We start from the raw sequence: 25662 nt of genomic DNA, 5'->3' as shown, positions 1-25662 counted from the left end.
CCTTTCTTTGTGTACGATGGTGGGGAACCTCCGGCCTCTGGGCCGTATAAGGCCCGCGAGACCGTTTGATCAGGCCTACGAGGCAATTAATAAAAATAAACAAAAGCAGTCGGTATTAGACGACGAGACGATGACGTGGCTTCTGGAGGGGTGTCCAGAAATATAGCCCGGGTGAGCCCCTCAACCAGGTCTCGGGGTGGTAAAAGGGTAGCCCCTCGGCCCCGAGCCTGGTGGAGTGGAGAGGAAAAACAACAACCCATACGCCGAAGAAGAAGAAGAAGAAACAAAAGCAACATTAGAAATACAACATAAAAAAAAATCTCCAGCGAGCGATTATTTTTCCTATAAAACACGTTTTTATACTAAAAATAAAAATGTATGAAATAAAATAAAACGAATATTTTTATTGAACGTGACGATCGGGGTCAGTGACGGACAGCTGTCTATCTGTCTGTGTCACGTTCATGGTCACGTGCGTAACGTAATGTGTCATTGCGTGATAATCTCCTGTCATCGCTTCATTCAGAAGTAATCAGAATGCAAACATGGCTGTCAAGAAAAGAAAGGTAGATGCAGAATGTCGCGCTTTCCAAGACAAATGGACAAACAATTATTTATTTGTTGAGGTAAAAGGCAAGCCAGTATGCCTTGTGTGTCGGGAGGCGCTCGCGGTTATGAAAAAGGCGAACCTCGAACGTCATTACAACTCAAAACATGCTAACCTGGACAACTTGAAAGGACAAATACACTTGGATAAAGTTAACGCTCTTCGTCGGAGTTTGGGTGCTCAACAAGCAGTCTTCACAAGACCACAATCTGACCGAGACAACGTTACGCATGCTAGTTTTGTGTTGAGTGAGCTAATCACTAAGAAGCTGAGGCCGCATTCAGAAGGAGAATTTGTGAAGGAGTGTTTTATTGCCGCGGCGGAGCTGCTCGCACCGGACAAAGTAAAATTGTTCCAAAGTGTCAGTTTGTCTCGAAGAACTGTCTCAGATCGGATTACTGACATGGCACAAGATATTGAGAAAACACTGAGGGACACCGCAAGAGATTTCCAGTTTTTCTCTCTGGCCTGCGATGAGACAACAGACATAACAAACACCGCCCAACTGGCCATTTTTGTGCGGGGGATTACAGCCGAGTTTCATACGAGGGAGGAGTTGCTGTCTTTGCAAGCCATGCATGGCACCACCAAAGGTGAGGATTTATTTGAGCAAGTTGTTTTGGCTATGAACAAATTCGAACTGCAGTTTGACAAGTTAAGTGGCCTGGCAACGGATGGAGCCCAACCATGGTTGGCGCGCAAAAGGGATTGACTGCAATGGTCAAAAAAGAAACGAGTCGTCTCAGTCTCGATCCAAGTGAGTTAGTTGTATGCCACTGTATCATACACCAAGAGAATCTGTGTGCACAGTCCCTGAAGTTCAACAATGTGATGACAACTGTCGTTTCCACCATAAATGTCATCAAAAGCAGAGGGCTGAACAGCTGCCAGTTCAAAGAGCTACTGAGTGAACTAGAGTCAGAGTACGGAGATCTGGTTTACCACTGAGTCGCGGAAATATGCTCACACGGTTTTACTCACTCAGAGAAGAAGTGAAACAGTTCATGGAGATGAAGGGGAAACCTGTCATGGAACTCAGTGATAGCAAGTGGCTGTGTGATTTGGGCTTCATGGTGGACATTACCAAGTACCTGTCAGAGCTGAACGTCAAGCTCCAAGGTCCCAACCAGCTTCTCAGCTCTCTACAATCAAATGTGAAGTCATTTGAAGCTAAACTAAAGCTGTGGCAAGTGCAACTGGAAAGGGGAAACACTGTCCACTTTCCCACTCTGCAAGAACAAAAGCCTGCTGTGACATTTGAATATGCTGCTGAGTGTGCAAAACTCCTCCAGGCATTTGGAGAGAGGTTCCAGGACGTGAAAAGTAAGCAAAGGGAACTGAACATATTTGCCACGCCATTTAATGTGGAACCAGCTGATGTGCCTGACAATCTACAACTCGAAATCATTGAGCTGCAAAGCAATGACGAGCTCAAAGCTAGGTACAACAACCTCCCTCTGCTGGAGTTCTACAAACTGTATGTACGTGCTGAGGATTTTCCCATTCTGAGGAGACATGCACTGAAGTTTGCGTCAGTGTTTGGGACCACCTACTGCTGTGAGCAGTTCTTTTAAAAAATGACTCTTGCAAAGACTTGGTTCCGCTCAAGACTGACTGACCCAAACCTGCAAAACCAGCTGCGAGTAGCATCATCATCATTACCAGCTGACACCAAACGCCTCGCCGAAGAGAAACAGTTCCAGCCATCGCATTAGGTGAGTCCGATATGTGTTCAATAATTTGTTTTAATTAATTATTTAATTAATAATAAATCTGTGGTAACCAAGACAGTCTGTTTGTTTCCTAACCAAGCAGGTAGGCTACCTGGTGGCCGTGGCTGGAGCCTAATCAGGAGGACTCGGGACAGCTGACTGGGTGTCCTGGTTACAGCTTAAAAGACGTTCCAGTCCACAAGCTCTCTCTCTCTCCTCCAGCACCATTATTCTATATTACACCCTCCTCGCCATACTTTCCTGCATTCACTCACTTACACTACTGATACACTGATTCTCATACCCCATTGGATTATTGTTCAGTTTGGCATACCTTAGTTCTATTAAATTCTTGTTATTCTGATTATACATGGTGTGTGTGTGTGTCCCTTTTTGTTATGGTCCAGAGCCAGGCCATAACAATGGCCCTTGAAGGATGTTCTAAAAATGTAAATGGCCCTTGACAGGAAAAAGGTTCCCCACCCCTGCTTTAATTGAACACCCTCCATCAGATTTTATAAACACTGCTAGTTTAGCAGAGGACACTGCAATCTCGGTGTTAAGTTCAAACTGTTCCTGTTTCCTCTGCTCAGCCTGCTCCTGCAATACATGTTTGTCACGCAAAGCAGCAGCGCACGTTTCTAGTGCAGCTTCAATGCATTTTAATGAGACTGTAGAAGATCGGCCACTCCTTGAGCTGCCACGGCTCTTCTGTGATCGTTTGCTTGAAACCTGCGTTCCCACATTAGAAACACTGTCATAAGGATGCACCTCATCTTCGTCGTCAATTTTGTAGTGATTGACAGCTCCATCAACATCATCAGCACCATTATTGCTTTCCAACCGTTTTGTAACTGCACCAGTCGATTCATTATCCATTTCACATTCCAACTATTTTGTAACCATATCTGTAAATTCATTGACACTCAACGTTTTGGCTTTATACCACACTTCATGCTTGTCAGCTTCATCGTCTGGCAGCAAAGGTAATAGAGTTGTGTGTGCATTTTGTGCGTCATGGCACATCAGTTTAAACTTGTCAAACTCGCATTTCACTGGTTCTTTACAATCCTTGTTGCTGTTAGACATCAGTTTATTAATAGTCTCCTTTAACTTGTTTGCTTTGTTCAAATGACATTTTCTTTTTGTTTGCAAAGTGTCTATTTTGTCTAGCAAGGCTTTTGCCGTGAGCTGCCTTTTGCGTTTTAAATCCTCTGGCTTCATTTTCACAGGGCTGGCAGTAGCCACGCCCACCAGATGCTGTGCGTCATCACAATTTTTACTTTGCGCTGTAGCCATTTTATTCAGTCATTTGTTTACGCTTTGTTTTCAAACAAATTATCTCCAGCGACTTGGCTACTCACCACTCAACGACAGATTTCAGCTGTGGCAATTCAATCACTCACCCAGAGCTCTGAAACTGATGGATCTGAAATGGATAGCCTACTGAAGTCGAGTTGTCCACTGGTCCGCTCGGTTCCATTCAAACGGAGGTAAACATCGGCTTATTTTCCAATTCTTCTTTCTTGAAGCGCAACACTTCACCAATTAGTCCACTCGCCCAAATGAGCTAGTCTTTGACTTAAATGTGGTGACTGTTTCCTCCTTAGTCACCGCGACTGTTGAACTGTAAACTTTAGTTGACTCGTGATACCAACACCGACGACTTCTGTACGTTACAATCATTTGTTTACTTTATTATAAAAACATGATACACTAAAAAGTTTCGCATGTGGCAACACGGTCAAAGACTGTGTGCTCACCAGTTCAAAGAAAGGTGCAAAGACAAAGGAAAGGAAAACACTTCTCAATCCTGGGGCCAATGAATTCAATCCATTTCCAAGCACAATTATGAAAAACATGCATGTGCAGCCAAAGCAAAATATAGGCCTACAGTCTCATTCACAATCCAACCAGAAGGCATCAAGGTTAAAGAGACATGGAACAACAAACCAAATGATGGATTCTGGACAGGTCATGGAATCTTCCCACATTCTGGATGCTGCACAGGTCATAAAATCTCCTCACATGCAGATTTCACACAGTCTTTGACTTAAATGTGGTGACTGTTTCCTCCTTAGTCACCGCGACTGTTGAACTGTAAACTTTAGTTGACTCGTGATACCAACACCGACGACTTCTGTACGTTACAATCATTTGTTTACTTTATTATAAAAACATGATACACTAAAAAGTTTTGCATGTGGCAACACGGTCAAAGACTGTGTGCTCACCAGTTCAATCAGTAGCACCTGTAGCCTACCGGTGAGCTCACCTATATACTGTACCTGTGCACTCCTATGTCCTCGCCACTCAGTGGTAAACAGTAAAAATGACATCAAGCACAGACATAATGGCTGCAACACTATGTAACTGACTATGTACTATGTACCTGACATGTACTATGTAACTGACTATGTACTATGTACCTGACTATGTACTATGTACTATGTACCTGACTATGTACTATGTAACTGACTATGTACTATGTAACTGACTATGTACTATGTACCTGACTATGTACCTGACTATGTACTATGTAACTGACTATGTACTATGTACCTGACTATGTACCTGACTATGTACTATGTACCTGACAATGTACTATGTACTATGTACTATGTACCTGAGTATGCACTATGTACTATGTACTATGTATGCACTAACCTGTAGCTGGAGAATGAATTGCGGGAAGCGTTGGATGGGTTTCACCATAAGGCCATAGAGAGTGATTCTGTCTGAGCTGGACGCCTGCTTCTTCTGTGGAGGTCAAAGCATAGGGGTCAGGTCAAGAGTCAGGGTCAGGTCAGGGTCAACATGGCCCCTAACTGAAACGATTGCAGATAATGGAGTAGAATAAACCAAAACATGATTCTTGTTTCTTACCAATAACAAATGTGTGGATTCATGTTGCTGTCACCAAACAAGTGTGTGGCGGAGGTCTGAAAGTTGCCCTGCTGTCTCCAGACTACATGACCAGGGTTTGAACCCCACCACCACCACTACACCCTCAGTGCTGTACTGTCATATTCAATGCATTCATAGTTATTAGTTAAAATATCAACAATTGCATTGTTGTCTTGTGGGATTAGGTTAAACACTGATCACGATCAATGAATTATGAATGCACTATATTAAAATACATTAGCAAACGATAGTGGTCTACAGGAGATGAGAGAGATCTTAAAAATAAGACTAAATACAGTAAGTCAAACTAAATACTTGACAGGTTTGTCACATAGGAAGGAAAGGCTTACCTTGAGAAACTCCAGGAAAGCTGGTTTGGCGATGCAGGCTTTTTTGATAAGTGCCATAGCATTGGTGAAGTTATTGACATACTCGCTGTACACGTCTAACACCATCGACTTGGAAAACTGTGGGAAAATAAATTAAAGCACAGTGAATCAATCATATTTACCACCATGAAAAATGATTCGGTTTTATTCAGAATTAAGGGAGGGAGGGAGGAAGGAAGGAAGGAAGGAAGGAAGGGAGGAAGGGAGGGAGGGAAGGAGGAAGGAAGGATGAAAGAAGGAAGGAGGGAAGGATGGAAGGAAAGATGCATATACAGTGCTGTGAAAAAGTATTTGCCCTCTTCCCAATTTCGTCTGTTTTTGCATGTTTGTCACACTTAAATGTTTCAGATCATCAAAACAATTTTAATATTACACAAAGATAACCTGAGTAAATAGAAAATGCAGTTTTTAAATGATGATTTCATGTATTAAGGGAAAAATGCTATCTAAACCTATGTGAAAAAGTAATTGCCCCCTCTTAACAACCAACCAATTAAACACATTTGTTTCTATCAGTCTGGGAAGGGTTACAAAGCCATTTCTAAGGCTTTGGGACTCCAGCGAATCACAGTGAGAGCCATTATCCACAAATGGAGAACATTTGGAACAGTGGTGAACCTTCCCAGGAGTGGCCGGCCTACCAAAATTACTCCAGGAGCACAACAACGACTCATCCAGGAGGTCTCAAAAGAACCCAGAAGAATCTAAAGAACTGCAGGCCTCACTTGCCTCAGTTAAGGTCAGTGTTCATGATTCCACAATAAGAAAGAGACGGGGCAAAAATGGCGTCCATGGGAGAGTGCCAAGGCGAAAACCACTGCTGAGCAAAAACAACACAAAGGCTCGTCTCACATTTGCCAAAATCCATCTTGATGACCCCCCAACATTTAGAGAAAATATTCTGTGGACTGATGAGTCAAAAGTGGAACTTTTTGGAAGGTGTGGGTCCTGTTATATTTGGCGTAAACCTAACACAGCATTCCATAATAAAACATCATACCAACAGTCAAACATGGAGGTGGTAGTGTGAAGGTCTGGGGCTGCTTTGCTGCTTCAGGACCTGGATGACTTGTCATATTTGATGGAATCATGAATTCTGCTCTCTACCAGAAAACCCTGAAGGAGAATGTCCGGCCATCAGTTGGTGAGCTCAAGCTCAAGCGCACTTGGGTTATGCAGCAGGACCAAACACACCAGCAAGTCCACCTCTGAATGGCTCAAGAAAAACAAAATGAAGGTTTTGGAGTGGCCTAGTCAAAGTCTGGACTTAAATCCGATTGAGATGCTGTGGTATGACCTTAAACATGCAGTTCATGCTCGAAGACCCTCCAATGTGGCTAAATTAAAACAATTCTGCAAAGAAGAGTGGGCCAAAATTCCTCCACAGTCAGTGATGTGAAAGACTCATTGCCCGTTATCACAAACGTTTGCTTGCAGTTGATGCCGCTAAGGGTGGCCCAACCAGTTATTAGGTTTAGGGGGCAATTACCTTTTAACATGGGTGATATATGTTTTAAATAACTCTTTGACTTCAATAAATGGAATGATCATTTAAAAACTGCATTTTCTATTTACTCAGGTTATCTTTGATGAATTATTATTCATAATTTGATGAATCATTGCTTTGATGATCTGAAACATTTAAGTGTGACAAACATGCAAAAACACACGAAATTGGGAAGGGGGCAAATACTTTTTCACAGTGCTGTATATATATATAGATAGATACTGTACACTAGACCCATATGAAGATGACTAACATATATATAGATATAGATATACTAGAGCCATATGAAGAGGACTAACACATATAGATATAGATATACTAGAGCCATATGAAGAGGACTAACATATATAGATATAGATATACTAGACCCATATGAAGATGACTAACATATATATAGATATAGATATACTAGAGCCATATGAAGAGGACTAACACATATAGATATAGATATACTAGAGCCATATGAAGAGGACTAACATATATAGATATAGATATACTAGACCCATATGAAGAGGACTAACATATATAGATATAGATAGATAGATAGATATAGATATACTAGACCCATATGAAGAGGACTAACATATATAGATATAGATATACTAGAGCCATATGAAGAGGACTAACATATATAGATATAGATATACTAGAGCCATACGAAGAGGACTAACATATATAGATATAGATATACTAGACCCATATGAAGAGGACTAACATATATAGATATAGATATACTAGAGCCATATGAAGAGGACTAACATATGGGTATAAGATGGCGGCGCGCTACTCAGACGCGCGGCTCGGAGTGGCTTCAACGCTGGTGTTTTTTAGTGTTTTTAAGTACATTTGTATGTACATTTTTATTTTAGTACTTATAGGGAACGGTTGTGTAAATAGTACCTACAGCAGACTAGACTTACTAGAAGTTGGTGCGCAAAATGAGAGGACTGTAACAACGGAATTCTTGGAACAGCAGGGAATCCCATTCGAAATCGCTAGGTCGCCGGGTGAACAGTACTACGCTATCCCAACACTCAGGCGCAAACGTCGGCGGAGAGACCGTAAGCAACGCCGAGGACGAAGGGGGGGCCTGCTAGCTAGGCTGAGGAGAAGCCCGAATAAGCCAGCTTTGCCGAGTATTTTCCTATCCAACGTCAGGTCCCTGACGAATAAGATGGATGAATTGAGACTACAGGTTGCCAAAAATAACATCGTGGGAGATAGCTGTGTGACTATTCTCACTGAAACCTGGCTAAATGAAACTATCTTGGACTCCGCGATTAGCTTGGAAGGACGGACCTTACACCGCGCAGACCGCACGCTACTCAGCGGTAAGACTCGCGGAGGCGGCATCATTATATCTACGAAGGATAGCTGGTGCTTAAACACGAAAACTGTTAGTAGCCACTGTTCCCCAAACCTGGAATACTTGACTGTTAAATGCCGACCCACTTACCTACCGAGAGAATTCAATGCAGTGTATATTACAAGCGTTTATATTGCACCAAATGCAGACGGTAGCTTAGCATTGGCGCGGCTTTATGACGTCATCAGTGGTCAACAAAGCACAGATCCACAGGCAATTCACATTATAGCAGGAGATTTCAATCATGTCGACCTGAAGTTCTATCAGCATGTTAAATGTGCAACAAGAGGAGAAAAAACACTGGACAAGGTATACACCAACATCAAACGTGCTTACAAGGCTAGACCGCTAGCTCATCTAGGCATGTCTGACCATGTGTCAATCCTCCTGATCCCAGCATACACTACCATGGGGAAAAGTGCTCCCATCACCACTAAGACTGTCAGAACCTGGCCAGAAGGGTCCGCTCCACTGCAGACCTAAATGACACCCCATGGCAGGAATATGAGCATGAGGACCTGGAACAGTTCACGTCGTCGGTTCTGAACCACATAGTGAACTGCACCAAGTCACCGTGGACAAACGGGTCCGGGTCTACCCCAACACGAAGCCATGGATGACTGGGAAGGTCCAAAAACTGATCAACGAGAGGGACAACGCCTTCTTCGCAGGGAAGAGCACACCGCTGTACAGCACCACCAGGGCTAACCTAAAGCGCGGCATCAAAGAGGCCAAGGCAGACCACAGAGAGAAGATTGAGGAATGCTTCCTGAGCAACGACTCCAGGCGGATGTGGCAGGGGGTTCAGCACATGACAAACTTCAGAGCCAACAGGCTCACAGCCGCAGAGGACTACCCCCTGCTGGCGGGAAAGCTGAACACCTTCTACGCCCGGTTCGACGAGGGGCGAACGGAGGTAACCACAACACAAACACCACTCTCTCCAGTTCTCAGCAGCCTCACCCTCACAGAGCATGAAGTGAGACGCGTGCTGAAGGCGGTGGACCCCAGGAAAGCCTTGGGGCCGGATGGCGTCCTGGGACGGGTGCTGAGGGACTGCGCCGACCAGCTGGCCGGGGTTTTCACCAACATCTTCAACCAGTCCCTGTCCCAGGCCACCATCCCACCCTGCCTGAAAACCTCAACTATCATCCCAGTCCCGAAGAAAAGCACGGTGAGCTGCCTAAACGACTACCGCCCGGTGGCACTCACACCAATCATCATGAAGTGCTTCGAGAAACTAGTCCGGGCCCACATACTCACACGCCTCCCGCCCAACCTGGATCCATACCAGTTCGCCTACAGAGCCCACAGGTCCACAGAGGACGCCATCGCGACGACTCTCCACGCCACTCTATCCCACCTGGAGAGGGGAAACAGCTACGCGAGACTGCTCTTTGTGGACTTCAGCTCCGCCTTCAACACCATCCTTCCAGACAGGCTAGTGACCAAACTACTAGACCTGGGTCTATCACACTCTATATGTGCATGGATCAAGGACTTCCTGACCGACCGCCCCCAGAGGGTGCGGGTGGGCCCCCACACCTCCACAGCCCTCAGACTCAGCACTGGGTCCCCCCAGGGCTGCGTGGTAAGCCCCATCCTCTACAACCTCTACACCTACGACTTCACCCCCGTCCACCCCAGCAACTCCATCGTAAAGTTTGCAGACGACACCACCGTGGTGGGATGCATCTCGGGGGGGGGCGAGGCGGCGTACAGGGATGAGGTAGAGCAACTGAGCAAGCTGTGCAAGGTTAACAACCTGCTGCTGAACAAGTCAAAGACCCAGGAAATCATCGTAGACTTCAGGAGGAAAAAGTCCGAGATCCAGCCCCTGCTCATCGACGGAGAGAGCGTGGAGAGAGTCTCAACCCTCCGATTCCTGGGGGTGCACATGCAGGATGACCTGACCTGGAAGGACAACACAAAAGCCACCATCAAGAAGGCACAACAGCGGCTATACATCCTGAGAGTCCTCAGGAAGGAACACAGCAAGCAGGAGATACTGGTGACCTTCTACCGCGGCGCAGTGGAGAGCATCCTCACCTACGGCATCTGCAACTGGTTCTCCAGCTGCACAACCGCGGAGAGAAATGCGCTACAGAGAGTGGTGAGAACAGCCCAGAAGATCACCGGCGCCCCCCTCCCCTCTCTGGAAGAGCTGTACAACACACGCTGTCTCAGGAAGGCCTCCAAGATCTCCAGGGACCCAACCCACCCTGGGTACGAACACTTTACCCGGCTGCCCTCAAAAAGGCGGTTCAGGACCATGGCCGCAAGGACAAACAGACTGAAGAACAGCTTCTACCACAGGGCCGTCCAGGCCCTGAACACAGCAAAGACCTAGGTTCTGGGCCCTGGACAGTCTGGACGGATTGATGGCAGCTGCTGGACTGAAAAAATCAGGTGTAGTGCTGAGGCACAAATATGTACATTTCAAGCCTGCAAACTGCGACACTTTAAATAAATGTGCAATAACACTATCTGCAATATGACAACCCTAGTCGTCTATCTGTACAGTATAGTATAGTGGATAGTGTACATAGCCTTTATTTATGTAAACCAGCTCCTTCCCTTCTTGTGTTGTTTTTTTTAAAGTGTTTTTTTTCTTTCCTAACACCAGGGGAGCCACCCCTCCTAAATTTCGTTGTTTGGTACCTGTACTGTAGCAATGACAATAAAGACCATTCATTCATTCATTCATTCATTCATATATAGATATAGATATACTAGACCCATATGAAGAGGACTAACATATATAGATATACTAGAGCCATATGAAGAGGACTAACATACTGTATATAGATATAGATATACTAGAGCAATATGAAGAGGACTAACATATGGCGCTTTTCCATTGACCAGACCGGTACGGCTCGGGACCGGTACGGCTCGGAGCGGCACGCATTTGAAAATACGGTATGGTACGGGTAAGATACGCTTCTCCATTATACACAACAGACCTGGAGCGAGCGGGGACAGTAGGAGGAGTTAAGTGTCATAAGAGCACTTCACTTTAATAAGTGCCGCTATACAGCTCAACAGGAGGAAATGCGATAAGAATTATGTCAAAATGCAGCACTATCATGCACAGATCAGCCTTAAAACATGTAACGTTAGACAGGGAGCGATGTATTTCTACGGAAAGGCTGTGCTTGACGCTTCCATTGGACTGACGGCAGGGCTCATACAATCTCCGCGTTTGTTATAGAGTGCTCTGGTGTCTTGCTGGTAGTCAAATATATTTATTTATACAGCATATGGATGTTACGTGCCTGTTACTTGCAGCTTTCAGTTCTAGTAGATCTAGTAGTTCTAGTTAGATCGCGCAACCAGGGAATCGCCGACATGTGTGAAAGGGAGCAACATCAAATCTACCATAATAGCGATATTTTTGTATGCTTGTTGTAAATAAAAGTTCTATGACGCATTGAAATGACATTAAACTAAGATAATACGATGGTTATCATAATTTTCTCAAATCTTTATTAATAAGTAATTACAGAAAAAGTAAATGACATTTTCCGAGAGCGAAATCTGTTGGGGTTAGCGGTGAACTCTATGAACATGGGATGACGATGTTGTGACCAATCAACGGTCTGCAGCGTCACACGTCACACACAGCCTGGCAAAAAGTACCCTTCGCTACCCCTTCCGAAGCGTAGCTAAATCGGCACGACTCGGCAGGGCCCGGCACAGCTCGGTTGGCAGTGGAGAAAGCAAAACAAACCGGTCTCCGCGGTACGGTACGGTACGGTAGTGGAAAAGCTCCAATATATATAGATATAGATATACTAGACCCATATGAAGAGGACTAACATATACTGTATATAGATATAGATATACTAGACCCATATGAAGAGGACTCACCGAGGCTACAAACAGGTCTCCGATGGTCTCACAGAGGTCCCACTCGGCCACGCGGGAGGCCAGGGCGATCTGGAACATGGAGTGGCACTGCAGGATCTCTCGGAGACGGAAGAATATGGGACGGACCTTCTTAGGGTTCAGGATCCTGGCCTCTAGTTCCAATAGAGGCTTCTGGTACTCCTGAGAGAAGAGACGGGGGTGGGGATCAGTTGAAGGAGGAGGGGTGATGCTCAATTCCAAATCAACCTTTAGCCTCTAGCCGTTGACACCTCCTGTTAACGACATGACCTCTGACCTCTGATGATGGGCTATCACTATGGCCCTAGAGTTTTTACTGCTTAAGGTCATATAATTAGGAAAAAAACATCTGGCCCAACAGCACGACAGTTCATGTCTGTGAATGACTATGACTTGGCATATGGGGTGGCCGGGGGGGGGGCGGCTGTGGCGCAGGAGGTCGGCGGTTCGAGCCCCGGCTGGCCACGTGTCGAAGTGTCCTTGGACGAGACACTGAACCCCAAAGTGCTCTCAGTGAGCGGGCCGGCGCCTTGCATGGTAGCTTGCCGCCATCGGTGTGTGAATGTGTGTGTGAACGAGTGATTGAGAGGCCGTTGTAAAGCGCTTTGGATAAAGGCGCTATATAAGTGCAGTCCATTTATATGATGTCAAACCGTCTGATCCCAGTAGTTTATGTTGAGTGTGTTTGTGAGTGTCATTTCACACCGAGTCAAACCGCAAAAAAACATGAACATCCATCATTGAAAGTAACTCACCTCCAGGACTCTTTTGAGGGAGTCCAGGTAGCTCCTTTCACTTTGTACGATGGAACTCAGGATGTAGCGGCGGATGATCTAGACCAAGACATTGTCAAACAACACGCTGGTCACGCAACATGTAGACAATCATCTGGACGAAACATATCGTCTAAACAACATAGCACAATACAGTATGATTTATTTCAGAAGAGACATACACACACACACACAACACAGAGACACACCTGTTGAGGGCTAAGTCCCTCTGGCATAGGGCTCAACTGAGGGGGCGGATGCTTGGTTTCAGAGACAGTGACATCCAGATAACCAGTATCATCTTCTGTCTCCTCTAGAATGCAACACAAACACAGCGTCAGTCATTCCTGTACGCACGGCCTCAACACGTAAACAACATCTGTTGTGCTTAAGGATAAGGACCTTCCATGAGGGCAGCATAAAAGCATGATTTGAAGCATTCCATCATTTGTTAGTCTACTATATGTTTATAGATTCCTCATAAGCAAGGGGTATATTTAATACAACATTTGAATTTCATTCCAAAAAATGGAACAGTGGCTGTGAAAAGCCTTCTGTCTACTCCTGTCCTTCTCAGTCCCCTCCGCTCAGGACAACTTTTATAAAGCTCTCACTGGCACAGCAGCAAAATATCTGAACAAACTTTTGCTAGCATATCAGCCCAATAGAGCTCTCAGGTCTTCTGACACTGGTTTTCTCTGTGTACCACATGTACAAAAGAAGAGATTTAGTGAGGCTGCATTTTATGCACCCAGATTGTGGAATGCACTGCCAGTTTACATTAGGGATGCAACCTCAGCAAATATCAAGTCAAGACTAAAAACCCATCTTTTTAATATTGCCTTTAAATGACTAAATAAGTAAATTATGATTATGTAATTATGATTGGAGTACTTTGAGCTGCAACATTTGCAGGAAAAGCGCTATACAAATAAAAGTTAATATTATTATAGTTGAAAGCTTGAAAGCAGAATCATCCATGAAAGCAGCAACAGAGACAGCAGCGATAATGATCTATCAATGTTCATCTGCAATGCTCAACTCTAGTTCAACACATGATTATATATTCATGATTATATATTCATGATGAGATATTCATGATGAGATATTCGTGATTAGATATTCGTGATTAGATATTCATGATTAGATATTCATGATTAGATATTCATGATCAGATATTCATGATTAGATATTCATGATCAGATATTGGGTGAGTGAGTGTAAACCAGAGTTAACCTGTGGTGTCGTTCCTCCGGAGGAAGGTGATCCTGCGCATCATAGTGAACCTGGTCTTCGTCTTCTCCAGCCCGTCCTTGGTGCCATCTCTGGCTGCTTTCATCAGCTGCTGGACCTAGAGAGAGAGGGGGGGGGGGGGGGAGAGAGAGAGAGAAAGAGAGAGAGAGAGATGGGGAAACAAATCAGCATGGGAATCCCCCATGGCCTCCATCCATATATCTATCCATATATCTGTCTATCTGTCTATCTGTCTATCTGTCTATCTGTCTGTCTGTCTGTCTGTCTGTCTGTCTGTCTGTCTGTCTGTCTGTCTGTCTGTCTGTCTATCTGTCTATCTATCTATCTATGACTTGTTACCTTGGTGTCATAGGTCTGTTTGATGTGGGTTACGTCACGCGCCCCCAAGCGCACCGCCAGCTCACGCTTGGTCTTGGCACAGCGCTCCCTCAGACTCCGCCCCTCTGGAGAGGGCTACGGCATCGCCAAGGCAACGAGCCCCCAACCCGGACAGGGCAGCAAGTTGGGACAGGGTAGCAGATCAGGCGAGCAGACGGAAGGAGTTGAGGAGGAGAGGAGGAAAATAAAGAGATGAAAAGAGTCAAGGCAGAAGCAAGAGAAGCAGTTGGCGGAATTGTAAGATGAAAGCAAGGTCGGGGTGGTCATTCAATTTGAATTCAATTCAATTTAATTCACGAATTGAAAACTCCTCAGAAATAACAGTGGAATCCATTTTGGATTCTAAAGGAGTCCCAATTCACTTCTGACATCGAGTGAATTCAAATCGGAGTGAATTCAAACCCCAACTGCAATGAAAAGCGTTGTTGGAAATACAGTATTTCAAGTGAAAGTAGAATTATATATTTTTTTAAATCAAGAAAGTAAAGAGAGCCTCGGATGTACATCTCCTATCAAGGAATCCTTAGATGATCATAAGAGAAATGTGCAGTATGGGTCCTCCTAGTCCTGTACACTTACAGTAATTTTACAAAAAACTATTTTGGAATGTCCTTCATTCAGTCACAACGCTTTTCCCATTTCTCATCCAGAGAGACCACTTCCTCCACCTCCTAATTCACACAAAAACCCTCAGATCATAATGAAACCTAAACGTCATTATGTTCTATCCCGAAATTGTATATATCGGCTTCTGTTCAAAACAACCAACCTTCACAAACGCAGACTCGGGGGGGAGGAAGGGGAGAGCCTGATGCTGAAAAGACAGCAGTAATAGAAACAGAGGCACGTGGGAGAGGAAGAACCAGGGAAGACCCAGAGAGGAGGAAGAGGAACTGAGAGAGAGAGAGAGAGAGAGACTGCTGACATAGCCCCTCACTTCCCCTTACACGCGAGAGGGAGGCAGGGGGGGGGTTGTATTTAGATCAGCTGTGTGATTCACCACCGTATGTGAGATGACATTGAGTTTAACCAGACGGCTTGTTTTTATTTCAAACAGTGGATGAGGTTAGATGAGTAATCTCCCCTCTTAAAATTGAAAACCGAAAAAGCGCTCTAAACTACAAATCCAATCTGTCATTGTTAATCAATCGTTATGTAAATGTTGTAAATCCAAGTACTGTAGAGTCGCTGGAAAACACAAACGATAACTTCAAAGACGTCCTTCTGTGTGGTGTAGTTGGTAGAACATGGTACTATTCCTCATATATAGATGGAGAGGTTGATTCTTGCTGGGACCGTGTATACAAACACTGTATATGCACTCACTGTATAGTAAGTTGCTTTGAATAAAAAGCTTCTGCTAAATGGCACTAAATGTACAGAGCCATGCTTCCTCTAGCACGACGACTGCCAATGGCCCCAGGCCCGAGCATAGATTACTGTTTCCTGCTATGACTGGTGGACAGATGATTCACTGACTTTGACTATGTCAAATATATTTGTTGTAAGTTGCTTTGGATAAAGGTGTCTGCTAAATGCCCAAAAATGTAAACGTAATCCTCATCATCCTTATCAACCTTGTTTACCGCTCTCCCAATCAATATCATCACTCTGATGATCGATGGCATCATTATCACCGTCGTTTTCGTCAACATCTTAATTCTCGACCGCATCGTTTATAGACTCCTCATCCGCCCAAAATACAGATGTAAAACAGTTTGCTTACCACTCACACATATTCCTGGACTGCCCAAGGATAGTCTCCTTCTGGCAGGAGGTTAAGGGGGAGATAGATACAATTCTGGGAGTTGACCTACCGCTCAACCCCAGTCACTTCATATTTGATATGGTTGGGTTACGGTTAGGTGCTATGTCGACTTGCTGGCATGTCTAACCCTACCCCTAATCCTAACCCTAACCCTACCCCTAACCCTAACCCTAGCACCTAACCCTAACCCTAGTTTTCCCACATGTACCACATTCCCACATGTACCATAACACATATACTCCTGATGACTGCAAGGAAAATGATAACATTGAACTGGATGAAACCATAACCACTTACAATGGCACAATGGATAAAATTAAGGGAGGTATATGGATGGAGGCTCTGACTGCCCAACTAAATGTAAGGACAGACCTCTTTCAACGACGGTGGTCACCCCTAACGATATATTTTTCTATCTGAGAAGCACCCCAAACCCTGTGTTGTACTAGTGATATTGCTTTTGATTTTTCTTATTTGTTTTTCCCTTTCCTTGTTTTGATTTCCAACTCAATGTATACGGTCCAAGACGTTGTGATATATGTGGGTATATGATTTTGATGTGTTGCCAAGTGATGTAATGTGTTTGTGTTGTACAAAGTAATCATTTGTTACGACACACTGGATCTCAGAGAGCTCACCTTGCTGCTGCTGCGGGTGGGAGGTTTGGTGTCGCCGTCCGACAGCTCATCGTAGCTCTCGAACTCGCTGGAGCTCCATCCGGCGTCGCTGTCCCTGCGGTGGTGGGCCGAGGTAGGCCTCTGGACGTCCTCGTAGATGTCTGACCGCCCAACAGGGAACATACAGTATATGTGTGACAACTGGATAACGACTTGTTCATTAGTTCCTGCTTGGGTACCTGGATAGGTCATTTTATTAAAGTGAGAAGTTTAGAGAAGCGAAAAACAATCCAAATAGTGAAAATACCACCGCTCATCCGTGATCAGACTTAGCTGAGGTGCTGGAACGGAAGAGTATCAATAGAGTGCAAAAAAAAGAGAAGCAAAAACACAATTCAAAAGCCTCAGTGCATACGTGCAAACACATGCACCGTGCACACGCTTATACGCATGCACACACACACACACACACACACACAACCACCCACCACCCACACAGGCAAACATACACACACACACACAACCACCCACCACCCACACAGGCACACACACACATACACACACCACCCACACCCACACTCACACAGGCACACACACACACACACACACAGACAACCACCCACCACCCACACTCACGCAGGCACACACACACACACACACACACACAACCCACACAGGCACACCCATGTACACACACCACCCACACAACCACCCACCACCCACACTCACACAGGCACACACACACCCATACACAATCACCCACCACCCACACTCACACAGGCACACACACACAGGCACACACACACACACACACACACACACAACCACCCACCACCCACACTCACGCAGGCACACACACACACACACACAAACAACCACCCACACTCACACAGGCACACACACACACCCTACATATGCGTGCTGACCTTCCACAGGAGAGCGGAGGTTCTCACAGGGAACATCGTCGTAGATGACCTCTGGACTGGACAGGAGGTCACCATGACAACACACCACGTCCGCGTCGGCCGTCCCGCCTTGACCCTGCAGGCCGAGCGGACCGGCGCCCTCCCCAGGAGGAGCTGCCTCACCTGGGGTGTCTGAAGAGAGAAGCACCTGGTCAACCTTATTTCACTGGTTAAGCCAAAGGGACACGCTGGTTAGAACAGAGCAGATGTCCCAGTCACTTCTTGGAAGGTGGGGGGGGGGGGGGGGGGGGGGGTCAGTATGTGTGCATGTGTTTGTTCCAGCCCAACATTCTGATTCTGGGCTGTAATTTCCTGACATAGCTTCGTTTATACTTTTGCACACTTACTGTACATAAACTACCTCACTGTACATAGCTCATAACAGTATATTTCCCATAACTGTATATACCTCTAACTATACTGATGTTTACATTACTACCTCTGCACATACTGTATACATACATAGTCACCTATCACTACCTCTTGTTCTATTTATATCATGCCCTTATATCACAATTTTACACTTCTGGTTGGATGCTAAACTGCATTTCGTTGTATTGTGCTTGTACTCTGCAATGACAATATAGTTGAATTGAATCTAATCTAATCTAATCTAATTCTGATTCTGATGATCAAGGTGAACTTCTTGTTTTATGAGTTGGATCATGAGTTTATGAGTCTTGTTGTTGGGGTGCAGAGGAAAAGTACAGAGTGTGCTACTTCTAGGACTCTAGGGGTTTCACTCAACAAGACTAATGCAGGCCGTTGAGAGGCTGCCAAATAATGGGTTGCTGATTCTTCAAGTCCACGTTCAGGGATGCCAAAAAGCGAATCATTTGGATTTTGAGGGGAACTATTCACTATCTACAGAGCCAGCGGGAACATATACAGTAGGAGGGGAGGAGGAGAGTGGAGTGGGGCAAAATCACTTAGAGCTAAAAAAACAAAAACGAAAACCAAGGCGTTGCTGTCCTTAACTGGAATTGCAGTGCCTTTGGAAAGTATTCAGACCTCTTCACTTATTCCACATGTTGTTGTGTTATAGATGGGTCTGTGTACTTACGGACATGAGGTATTTCTGTATTTCAATTTGAATAAATTTCGAAACACATGTTTTTTTCGCTTTGTCATTCTGGGGTATTGTGTGTGGATTTGATGCCAAATTCTTGAATTGAATCCATTTTAAATTGAGTCTATAACACCGCAAAATGTGGGAAAAGTGAAGGGCTCTGAATACCTTCCGAAGGCGCTGTATATCCAACCTGCACTGTGGTAGAAGAGAACTGGACCACTTTGGGTGCAGAGAGATCGATAAGCCTTACAGAGTGAATTATTTATACAATTCCCTATCAAGGAATCATGAAATATTTTTTTCGCATTGCTGTGTGGTTGTTGTCTACAGTGCTGCTAACTCAAGAATATTGGCTTATTGATCTTAATGCGGATAAGGCCAGGGTCATCTAGTGTGATGGAAACCAACCATCTATTCACACACACACACACACGTAAGTACACAACACTGAACATTTCTTTGTACAAATATTATATAATATGTGACTAAGACATTTGAATACTTAAATACTGCATGCGTGTGTATGTTTGTGCATGTGCTTGTGTGTGTGTGTGTGTGTGTGTGTGTGTGTGTGTGTGTGTGTGTTGGTATCTGTATCAAGCATTTCTTCTGCATAAATAGGAGTGCATGCAGACCAAACAGTGAATGTCAAGCCAGCCCCCACACTCCTGGCTACAGCAGACAGCATGTGCTTTGTGTCTCAAGGTCATGGGAAAATCAATGTCGGTGTGAAAAAGTCTGAAGAATCTCCTGGTGGATACAGCTGGTCAATATTTACATCTGCTGTTTGCAGCGATGAAGGTGACTGAAGAGCAAGCCTGAGCTCCTATGCTGCTTACTGTCTACAGTGTCTTTAGAGAGTCTCCACCCCCTTTCAAAATGTTCACCTTTTGTTGCACTATAGGTTGATATTGGAATACATTAAATTAGGATTGTTTTCCCACTGATCTAAACAGTGAATTGGACACTTTCAAAGTGAAAGAAAAATGTTTAAACAAATGCAATCATTTATTAGTAATGAAAAACAGAGACCTCTTTGCAAAAGTCTACACCCACCTTGCTGTGGCTCTATTAGCTCAAATGCAAATATGTCTTTAAACAAGTTACTCAAAATGTTAAGTGCTTCTGAGTGCAAGGATGATGTAGAATGTATGTCGTTTTGGAATTCATATCTTTGTCTTGTAGGGTTCCTGATTTGAATAGGAATCAATTACACACTGTTTTGATTAGTCTGTCGCTACCAACTTTACTCAACTAACACATTTCTGAAATGTCTCTTGATCCTGACAAACTCCCCAGTCCCTGCCTGTGACAAGCATACCCATAACATGATACAGTATACGTTAAGGAAACCGCAATGCATGTGCTGTATTTGCTCTAAACTTGATTACACTTGACTACATTGTGTAGTAAAACCAAAGAAACACACAACAGACCCTTTTTGTTGCTGTATCACTTGAATTCATTGTTGAAGTGATTAGTAGACTGCAAATGGTTCAGAATGCTGCTGCACGTGTCCTTACTAGGACCAAACGAAGAGCACACATCACACCGGTCCTGAGATCACTGCACTGGCTCCCTGTCAGTTATAGAATAGACTTTAAGGGCCCTATTATGCACTTCATCAATAAGACGAGGCGGTAGATCTAAACTTAAGACGTGGAGGCGTGGTCAAGGCCACTTTGCTATTATGCGTGCTGTAGTGGGCACCTAAGGCGCTAAGCAAAGAAATTAGTCATGGGTGTGTTTTGGGCGTCTTCTCAATCAACCCAATCAGCGTGCCAGGTGCCATTCCCTTTAAGAACCGGCTGCGTTAAGTCATTAGCGCTATGCTATTATGGAAGTCCTAAGAAGGAGGTCAGCGCGCTTCTCTGCCTCTCCCTTCTGAAATAAAGCATTTATACTGTGACCGTAATTGACGTCTTGCCGTGGAGCCACGTGCGTGCTCATGTGTGCCCACATGCATGCGCAAACCGCGGAGGCGCGCTCGTGTTTCAAAACGTGCATGAAGTCTAAACTTAAGAACTTTTCAAACCACTTCTTAGCGATAGGAGCAAAGTCAGATCGCATAATAGCAGGGGCGCCTAGTGCACTTCATTAACATATGAACACTCCCACAATGATCAATATATGCACGGGAGTTTTACGTCTTATGTGTGGGCGCCTATTGACACCTGCATAATAGCAGTAGCGCGTATGAAGCGCATAATAAGGGTGGCGGTAGGTCTTAATTAACACTTAAGACGGCAAGTTAAGAAGTGCATAATAGGGCCCTAATACTCTTTTATTAGTCTATAAATCACTCCACTGCCATGCACCCAAATACATGGTGGACATGCTCATAAGATACACACCGGCTAGACCCCTAAGGTCTAGTGGCACTGAATTTCCGATAGTACCAGAAGCCAGGACAAAGAGATTTGGAGGATCTGCTTTTATCATATATGCTCCTAGACTGTGGAACACCCTACACTGTAAAAAATTGCTGTAAATTTACAGCGGAATCTCACTGTAATTAACCGTTTCTTCACCTTACAGTAAAATACAGTGGAAAGCTATGCATTGTGGGTACCCGGATGCTACGTTCGGTGGTGGTATATAAGAGACGGAAGGGCGGAGTCAGTCAGAGTGTGTGTAGAGAAGCCGAACGAGAGAGAGAAGTAGAACGAGAGAAGCAACGAAGCCGATCTAAGATGGCGGATTCAGCAGCGCGCACCCCGTGCAGCAACTGAAGACGCCAGGAAAGCGATTCTTGAGTGAGCCACTGTAGCCTGTTAGTTGTGTTCCCGTTGGACCGCCTTGCCAGCGGCCGGCTGTTCAACGTTGGACCAAGCGGGACGCCAGCTGGACATTAATCGTCGTCTCCACGAGCGAACACAGACTCCCGCGGAGCTTCTACGCGGACCACGCACATGCCATTCGACCAGGCCTCAACGCGCACCACGCCACTGGACTATAAGCCTGTTCAGGCCAGGGACTATCAGTGAGTGATTGAGAGTGTGTGTGGCCGGCCGGGTGGGAATGTATATATGGGGATGTATACAACCGTCGTGTAATAAATGTGTTGTTCATCTGTAATACCGTGTGTTAGTTGTTTGTAGCTTCAATGCTAATGCTAGTTGTTTGTAGCTTCAATGCTAATGCTAGTTGTTTGTAGCGCTAATGCTAATGCTAGTTGTTTGAAGGCTAATGCTAATGCTAGTTCCCTTGCTAATGCTAACGACCTTAACTGCTAGTCTAACGGTTTGCTGTCGCCCCCTGCCTGTATCCTCCTATACTGCCTATTTAGCTCCCTTAGTTAGATAACCAGCCCTTTCCTAAAGTATACAGTCCTTTTCAGCTACTCCCTGGTTACACCAAGAAGGAGCTTCAGCCATCGATCGACAAGAAGTGTCCAAGTTAATGAAGGAGACTTACTACCTGCAGCGCTGCTGCTTGAACACCTCACCAGCCCCTTCCTTTGGAACAATCAAAGCCAAGTGGCCTTTACTTTGCACTCAAAAAGGCATCATTGATCACTTTCAAATGCTGACCGACATCCATGTTGGCAATGTCCTTGCACAGGCGCTGCAAGAAAGCGGGCAAGTCTTAATTGACTTTTTCAAAAATTCACCAACCAACAACCAAGTGAAAGAAGTGCTTAGGAAGACCGGAGATGGGATGGTGTCCATGGTCCTCAGGCTACTGATGGCCCACTTTCGAGAGGGGGAGGAGGGACTGCTACTCCATGCAGACGTAAGTATTTCTATAACACAGCCAGTGTAGTTACACTCACATGTGCTCACTCAGTCAATCATTCAGTCACTCATTTGTGTGTCCTGCAGAGGTCTACTACTGCTGTGGATGTCGAGTCAACTCTTCCGCTCTCTGGGAGTCCTCGGCTGATCATTCGAGGTATGTGTCATGCTTGCTCGCTCACTCTCATTCACATAATCATACTCACTCGCTCACTCACTTCCCTCATATGCCTTTAGATGACACTCTGGATGGGCCGTGGCTGTTGAGCATCGAAGGACAGGTGATTTGCGAAGGCCAACAACCAACCCTGTTATCTGGCCTCGCAGCGCTCTTCTCAACATACTATGTCTTCAACCTTGCCTATCAAGAAGAGGCTGCAGCCACTCTTGAATTCATTCAGAGGTCAGTCACACTAACTTGAAAACAAATACACTACATCACTCAAATGTTTTACTTTTATGGTGACCTCTTAATTCCAATAGGGGTGAGATTTTAAAAGTGACAGTACCATTGACTTTGGTCATTGCCGTGTGTCTACGCCTGGTCATTTTTCAGTGACTGGGCATTTTTCAATTAAAGGAGGTTGTTCTTTCAAACGCGTTTATGGAACTGATGTAAACAAAACCTGATGTTTATTTATTTAAACATCCGCTAGCGTCTCTCTCCTAAGCAATGTGTTATCTTTGTTTAATCTTTCAGGCGCTTCATTGGCATAAATCCTGACAGGGGTACGAAGGCCAGCAAGGGGAAAGTGACTTCAAAGAGGACCGGACGAGTAGTGCATAAGAAGCCAGTAATGGTCAACCCACACGTGTCCACTCTTCTCAGGAGGTTTACAGACTTCCAGTACAACCTGGGGAACAATGGTGACTAAATCAGGTAATTTCATATTTTATTTATATTGTCCTGTTATTTTTATTGAAAACAGTATGCACTCAGTATTTTATTATTTGCATTCTGTAGTTCTCATTTTCAACAGAAGGGGACGTAAAAGTGCCACAACTAATGATTTTTTATCCCCAGATGCCAAGGAGTCTGGAGAAGAGCAAGATTACTTTAAAAGGTACCTGAATGCACATCACAATCCACCCAATGTCAGACCACTATACTAATGGATGGGAATTACAGAACTCTTCCCTTTCTGTAAGATTGTAGCCATCACCATGTATTCACCCGACCAGTGCCTTATGCCTGTAATGCTGTTGCATTTCTTATCAATTGGTGGAAATGGCCTAGGTGCCAAAATGTCACTTTGCCTTAACAGCTATTTTTCTACTCTGTAGGGTCCTGCTGAGAAAGACTTTCGACCCGTATGCCAATGTGCGCCACTGTATGTCCAGAGGTTCCAAGACCCTCCCCCATCGCTGCAGGCCCCCCCTCCAAGACCCTTCCCCCATCGCTCCAAGACCCTCCCCCATCGCTGCAGGCCCCCCCTCCAAGACCCTTCCCCCATCGCTCCAAGACCCTCCCCCATCGCTGCAGGCCCCCCCTCCAAGACCCTTCCCCCATCGCTCCAAGACCCCTCCCCCATCGCTGCAGGCCCCCCCTCCAAGACCCTTCCCCCATCGCTCCAAGACCCCTCCCCCATCGCTGCAGACCCCCCCTCCATGAACCTCCTGCTGAGAGACTTTTGACCTGTGAGTCTTGCATGCCAACATGTGTGCTCCATCTAAGGCAACTAGACCTTCTACACTCTATACGATTGTTATAATTTACTCTATTCTTTCTCTGCACATTTTTTTCGGTTTAATCCTAATTTTATTTCAAAAAAAAAAAAAAAATGCTGTATGTCCTTCAAATAGGCTAGGTGCACCAGCTCCTCTATTTCCTGAAAGGAAGTGGGCATCTTTACTTCCTGTCCTATACTATTGGTATTGGTAGTGATTAATCAGGTGTGCGCTGGGTGTGCCACACACCTGATTAATCACTTAATCCAATAGTATGAGACAGGAAGTAAAGATGCCCACTTCCTTTCAAGAAGTAGAGGAGCTGGTGCACCTAGCCTATTCTCTCCAGCATTTCTTATTTGTTTTGCATATACCACATGGTGTGGCAAGTGATGGCATTTATGTTATTTGTCAGTCAAGTTCAAATTATTTGTGTACATTTGATTACATGTAAAATAAATAGGTTAAAATGTAGTTGTGCTTCTCTTGACTCTTCTCTGCTGTTCAGTACAAGTTTTTCATTCAAGCCTACTGCCAGTAATGCACTGTAAATGTACTAAGTGGATACAGCATTTAGCTGTCTTTTATTGTTACTGTAACTCCAAAATTACTGTAATTTATGGGCAGCAAAATACCGTAAAATAACAGTCATGACGCTGACAGTAAGTTACTCTAAAATGATAAAGCCCAGTATGTTACTGTATTTTGATATTACAGTAAGATGTTGAAATCCTGTAAAAGTACAGTATTCAACTGGTCGCACTGCTGCCTGTATTTTACCGTAAAATCTATTAAATTTGTATTTTACTGTATTTCAATATTACAGTAAGAATAAGAAATACCGTAAAAGTACAGTATTCAACTGGTCGCACTGCTGCCTGCATTTTACTGTAAAATTTACGGCCAATTTTTTACAGTGTACCTGAGAGTCTGAGGTTGTCTAAAACTGGGTGCTGATGGGGCACTGATAGCTGCCAGTAGCACCAGGACCAGCACCAGGCTGTACCTGGACCACCACCAGGTTGTATTGTTGTTATTGTTGTTGTGTTGT

At 44.7% G+C, this 25662-nt stretch overlaps 1 protein-coding gene across 1 annotated transcript in view; it reads right to left on the bottom strand.

The window, feature by feature from the left end:
- The window catches only part of arhgef10lb (Rho guanine nucleotide exchange factor (GEF) 10-like b), a gene marked incomplete at both ends in the record, with an annotated part of 122953 nt that overhangs the window by 80545 nt on the left and 16746 nt on the right, over window positions 1-25662 (bottom strand). The window contains 9 exons of the mRNA XM_080534328.1: window positions 4987-5079; window positions 5577-5693; window positions 12362-12541; window positions 13135-13212; window positions 13362-13465; window positions 14389-14503; window positions 14746-14859; window positions 17191-17330; window positions 18096-18257. Of these exons, the coding sequence (XP_080390454.1) occupies window positions 4987-5079; window positions 5577-5693; window positions 12362-12541; window positions 13135-13212; window positions 13362-13465; window positions 14389-14503; window positions 14746-14859; window positions 17191-17330; window positions 18096-18257 (1103 nt within the window). The remainder of the gene's footprint in view (window positions 1-4986; window positions 5080-5576; window positions 5694-12361; window positions 12542-13134; window positions 13213-13361; window positions 13466-14388; window positions 14504-14745; window positions 14860-17190; window positions 17331-18095; window positions 18258-25662) is intronic.

The sequence above is a fragment of the Nansenia antarctica genome (assembly GCF_963989245.1).
Source record: "Nansenia antarctica genome assembly, chromosome: 6".
NCBI lineage: Eukaryota > Metazoa > Chordata > Actinopteri > Argentiniformes > Microstomatidae > Nansenia > Nansenia antarctica.
The sequence above is the reverse complement of the archived record's forward strand: the minus strand, read 5'-3'. Positions and strand labels throughout refer to the sequence as shown.